At 44.5% G+C, this 6,000-nt stretch overlaps 1 protein-coding gene across 1 annotated transcript in view; it reads right to left on the minus strand.

The window, feature by feature from the left end:
- Positions 1 to 464, minus strand: part of KPNB1 (karyopherin subunit beta 1) — a 38,284-nt gene extending 37,820 nt beyond the window's left edge. The window contains exons 1-2 of the mRNA XM_073572476.1: positions 245 to 464; positions 49 to 107 (exon numbers count right to left, since the gene is read on the minus strand). Coding sequence (XP_073428577.1) covers positions 49 to 107; positions 245 to 284 — 99 coding nt within the window. The 5' untranslated portion in view covers positions 285 to 464. The remainder of the gene's footprint in view (positions 1 to 48; positions 108 to 244) is intronic.
- Positions 465 to 6,000: the final 5,536 nt, after the last annotated feature.

The raw sequence follows: 6,000 nt of genomic DNA on the forward strand, positions 1-6,000 counted from the left end.
CACGTTACCCCGTGCACTCGCACACTCCCCGGCTTTTTCCTTTATTACCTGGTTTTCGATGGCCGCCTGCTCCAGAAACTTCTGCGCCGCCTCCAACTCATTGCGGTCTATGGGAGACAGAGAGCGTGGCACAATTAGCGTCCATTCCGTCCAGCAGGCCCCGACTGCTGTCACACCCGGCGTCCCAGCCTGCGCCCGTTACACCCAAACCCGTTAGTATTAGGTCTCCCAGCCGCTCACTCACCGGGAGATACGGTCTTCTCGAGGATCGTGATGAGCTCCATGCGGGCGGTACCGGGGCGCTGCCGGGCGGTCTGCCGGAGGGAGGAAGGGAGCGTGGCGCGGAGGGATTCAGGCGCGCAGTGCAAGAGGGGTGGAGCTCGATCGCGCACTGATATCAGCCGGCTCTCACTCCCCGCACAGCTTGCTGATTGGTGGCGGGCACGCTGCTGCTCTAGTCATTGCCGTAGAGGGTTGTGGGATGGAGGGGCGGGATCTCGGCGGCTGCTGAGAGTGAGGGCGGGGCTTATCAGGGTCATGTGATTGCAGGTGCAGCCTGCACCTCTGTGTGGAGGGCAGCATTGCCAGCTTGTGAGGAGGGATGGACAGCAATGGGCACCTGAGGGCAGCTGGGCATGGGCCACACAATGTGCGACTGTTTCCTGCGTCTTATTTCTGTGGGCCTCCTTTGGCACAGTCAGACCTTGTAAATTTCGCACGGAAAGTCGCATGTTTACCAGATTTTTTTTTTATTGTGCCTCAGTAAGTGCGTGTTTACAGTTTTTTTTTAAATTATCTATTCATTTCTATGGGAAATCCACTTCCCTGTTGATATGAATAGTGATGAGCGAGTATGCTCGTTATTTCCGAGCATGCTCGGGTGTCCTCCGAGTATTTTGGCGAGCTCGGAGATTTAGTTTGTGTCGACGCAGCTGCATGATTTGCGACTGCTAGACAGCCTGAGTACGTGTAAGGAATGCCTGTTTATTAGGAAATCCCCTCGTATTCAGCCACAAATCATTCAGCTGCGGCGGTCACCTGAGCATGCTCGGGAAATCTCGAGTAACGAGTCTACTCGCTCATCACTAATGAGAAGGTTTTTCAGCTTTTTTGCCCTGCAAAGGAATTGAAAACACCTGGCAGACAAAAAGAGAAAGTGCAGGTTAGTAACCTCTCCACGTGAGGCGCTATGCTATCAAAAAGGCTGCAAAGAACGAAACCACCAGAATCCCCCACACAGGAGAGTTTGCTTAGGCTGTGTATTTGCTTGAAAAAAACCTCAAGGTAGTTAAACTCATTGAAAATTGAGTGTGCACAAGGCCTAAAGCCATGGGCAAGTTCATCATGTTCTGAGCGTACTGTGAAAGCCTCTTCTGATATATACCTGTGCAGGGCGGCTGTCGGCTCAGTAATTACATGTGATTTCAGGTCTAAGGCCGGGGTCACACTTGCGAGTGTGATGCGACACCAGGTCTCGGGACTAGAGTGTGCGGCTGCATAGAAAGATATGCAGCCGCACACTCCAGTCCCGAGTCCAACTGGACGGACACTCTCCTGACCCGAGTGTTACTGCTGCATAGAAATACATGAAGTGGTCATGTTCGGGTCGGGGGAGCCGCTGCCAGTCAGTGCATTGCGGTCTGATCTCACCCGGATTTATATGGCTGTCTGGCTGCACCCTAAGGCTAGGGCTACACAGAGACTTTGGCTTCAATATTTGTTAGGATACGTTCCCACGGTCAGTAAACGCTGCGGGTAGGACGCTGTGTACATCCGCAGCGTCCAACCCACAGCGTCCACATGTCACAGCATCCAAAGCGCTGCTGGTTACTGACCGTTTGCACCCGGCCTCATGTGTCCATAGTTTGCTAGTTGTTGCATGCTACATCGCAGTGAAATTCAAGTGAACGGAGTTGTATTGCGACAGTGGGTACTGCGAAAAGCAATGTTACAACACAAAAACTCCCAGATTGTATTTCAAGGACAAAAAAAATCTCAAACATAGGATTAAACCACAACAAAAAGGAAGAAGTCTATAAACCACTACCACGGGAGTATAGTTCATAAAAAGCAAAATTTTGTTAATCCATCAAGAATTTTACAAGTATTACAACACTGCTGGACACCAAATTTAGACAGGAACAGAGTAATATCCACCAGAATACAATATTAATAGCAAATTTAAACAGAACAAAACCAGAAGTGTAGCTCAAATTAGATCTCAATATAATACAGAATAGCAGCAACAATTAAAAAGTGCAATGTGCAAATAAATAGACCTAACTGTGTAAACGTTAGCAAAAAATAAAATGCTGTAGTGCTAAATACAAAATACACATGAGGTGCTAATAAATTGATATTAAGGGATTAAGAAAAATGCAATGCACTCACATAAGAGCAAAGCACTAACTTACTGGTTACATAGATAACATAAGTGTAAAAAAAAGTACATTAATAAATTCAATTGACCAGATAAGTGCAACTCTATGTCCAAAATAGACCACAGAATAGAAAAAAGTGCAATGTGCATATAGATATATCAGGAGATGTTTGTTACGAAACGTGCATTGGGGCGGCAGGGACATCTGTGTTTTCCTATATTGCCAGTAAGTCCATCTTTATACCCTTATATACCGTATGTGCACTGTGGCCCTTTTCAAATAGCGCCCTTTGAGCAATCATTAATTAGCATCACAGCACTTTATTGTTTGATATTTTCACAGCTAGGTATATCTATTTGCACATTGCAATTGCAATTCTGTATTATATTGAGATCTAATTTGAGCTACACTTTTCTGGTTTTGTTCTGTTTAAATTTGCTATTAATATTGTAATGTGGTGGATAACACTCTGTTCCTGTCTAAATTTGGTAGTGTTGTAATACTTTTAAATTCTTGATGGATTAATAAAATTTTGCTTTTTATGGACTATACTCCAGTGGTGGTGGTTTACAGACTGCGAAAAAACAAGGCAGAAAAAAAAACAATGAGATTGGACTTATTGTAATTTACTTGTTGTGAACTCAGTATCCTACAGGTTGAGATGCAAACGCATTCACATGTAGTGCACTATGATGGAGCATGACACATGGTGGAGTTTTGCCATGGACAAGTGTCGCCAAAACTTAAATATCCAGCTAGGGTGTTAACATACAAATCATAGGGTCATATTTAGTGTGCCCCCACTAAGACCTCTGACAAAATACTACTTTATCAGCAAGTTGAAGGGATTGTCCACTGCTTAGATAGTCATAGGTTATGGTAATGCTAGTTTATTGAAGGGAATCTGTCACCCCATTTTTCGACTATGAGCTGCCGGCACCGACATCAGGGGCTTATCTACAGCATTCTGTAATGCTGTAGATAAGCCCCCGGTGTAACCTGAAAGAGAAGAAAAAAGAGATTATACTCACCCTGGCGTTCGGTCCGGTCCTGCGCCTCCCGTCTTCTAACAGTTACGTCCTTTTCTTTGCTGCCTGTCGTGGCTCTGGCGCTGGCGCACTGCTCTGCCCTGTTGAGGACAGAGCAGAGTCCTGCAGTGCGCAGGCGCCAGGAGAGGTCCGGCGCCTGCGCACTGCAGTATTCTGCTCTGCCTTCAACAGGGCAGAGCAGTGCGCCTGTGCATGAGCCATGACAGGCAGCAAAGAAGAGGATGTCACCGTTAGAAGATGGGAGGCTCCGGACCGCAACACCCATCGGACCAAGACCGGACCGCCACCACCGGTGAGTATAATATAACTCCTTCTCTTTCAGGTTACATCTGGGGCTTATCTACAGCATTACAGAATGCTGTAGATAAGCCGTATGACAGATTCCCTTTACGGAGGTTGGCCAATACTTTTATGTTGATGGCCTATCCTTAGGATAGGTCATTTATATGAGATTGGTGTGATGCGATACCCAGCATTTCCACTGATCAGCTTTTCTTAGTGCTTGTGGCTGCTGTAAGTGATCAGTTTCAAATCAATCCAGCGCCACAAACTGTATAGTGGCCAGTGTCAGAGAGAAAAATTAAAATACATAAAGGCATCTCCAGATAGGGGACATATCACCCTCACATTGAACATATGGAATTAAAGGGAACCTGTCAGGTACCCCATGCCCTCCAAACCAGCAGCATTCACCTATGTATGAGTAAACTCCCTGCCTAACTAGCCGTGTATAACGTAATTCAGTTAAATAAATGTTTTTTTAAAAAAAAGCAATTATAATGTCTCCATTTCCTATGCCAATGTGTTCTTTGATTAGTCGATAGGGCGTTAATTGCCTCAGACTAGTCAGCCCTTTTTCCATGTTATCACACCCCTGTGGGTGTGCTAACATAATTTGCATGAGCAGGCCTCATTGCCATTTCATGCAAATCTAGTGCATGTGCGCCGCTAATTTCTGCAGCATCAATGCATCTGTGAAGGTAGGTGCACACTTCCCAGCTTCAGAGATCACTGCACATGACCGAAAGTTCAGAAGATGGCTTCCGGTCATGCGCAGTGCACATCTGATGCCGGGAAGCTTACACCATGCTTCAGATATTCATTGACGCTGTCAAAATGAGCAGCGCACATGCAATTGATTTGCTTGAGCTGGCGATGAGGACGGCTCATGCAAATTATGTTATCACACCCACAAGGGCGTGATAACATGGAAAGAGGGCTGACTAGTCTGGGGCAACTAACGCCCCATCAACTAATCAAAGATCTCATTATCTTATCTTTGGACATTATAAATGCTTTTTTAAAGCATTTAACTGAATTATGTTATACAGGGCTGATTAGGTATACATAGGTGATTGCTGCTGGATTGGAGGCATGGAGGAACAGACAGGTTCCCTTTAACTATAACTGTAGCAATATGTTATATGATGATTTGGCCTCTAGGGGTCTCACTACGTTTATGGGTGTTCTGTTGTGTTGGAACTTGTTGGTCAGTTGTTGTAGAGACTCATGTAGTGGAGGATCACACCGCATGTAATAAACAGCCTGTAAATACCAACAGAGTGTGATCCATGATGGTATAGATGGACTGGGACTGAAATGCAGCCCTGGCATTTGAAAGCACACAGGCCCATGGTGTCCCCGTCCCAAAGCATCAGATGGAGATGTATTACTAATATTACTCTACCTGGGGGAAATCAATATTTACTACACAACTAATTTTTATCATGTTATAAGATTGAATAATAATACTTTTCTTTCCCATTTGGCCTAGACCGGCATGACCTCTTCTTCCATCTATAATTCGTCCCTTTAAAATATAACACACAGACATCCTTGATTTACTGCCTTTGCAGGACCTTCCTCAAATTCTACACAAACTATATAGTGCTAATTAACAATGCTGTAGATAGTGATAATGCCCCTTCTTTGCCCCATTTACAGTAGTAATTGTACCCTCCTATTGTGCCCCACGCAATAACAGTGCCCCCTCTGTACCCCTACACACTTATAATGTTCCCTCTGTACTTCCTCATAGTAATAATGCTTTGCCTCCTTACAGTTATACAGCACCCTATAGAAATAACAGCCCCCTGTGCCCCCTCACATTAATGCTCCCCTGTGCATCCTTACAGCTATACAGCACCACACAGGAATAATGTCCTTGTGTTGCCTTATAATAATTCCCCTGTGCCTCATTTAATGATACTTCCCCTTGAACCCTTATGACCCTCTACCATTTTATAATAATAAAAACACCCCTGTGCTGCTTTATTAATAATAATAATAATAATAATAACACTTAAAATAATATTATTATTCCTCCTTTGATTCCCTTATAGTGATAACGACTCACTTGGTTATTATACCTTGGGAAAGGCGTTGATATTAATGAAAATCAGTTTTGAATCGCAAGGTTCTATATTCTTGCCCTCCATTTGTGCAACGATCCCCCAATATGTCTTTTTTATAACAATACCTCCCCATTGTGCTTCCTTTTAATAATGACACTCCATACCTCTTTATTCTAATAATGCCCCAGAGCAGTGGCATATAGAAATAACAGGTGC

The sequence above is a fragment of the Dendrobates tinctorius genome, unplaced genomic scaffold, assembly GCF_039654945.1.
Source record: "Dendrobates tinctorius isolate UK_male_01 unplaced genomic scaffold, ASM3965494v1 ptg000032l, whole genome shotgun sequence".
Taxonomy (NCBI): domain Eukaryota; kingdom Metazoa; phylum Chordata; class Amphibia; order Anura; family Dendrobatidae; genus Dendrobates; species Dendrobates tinctorius.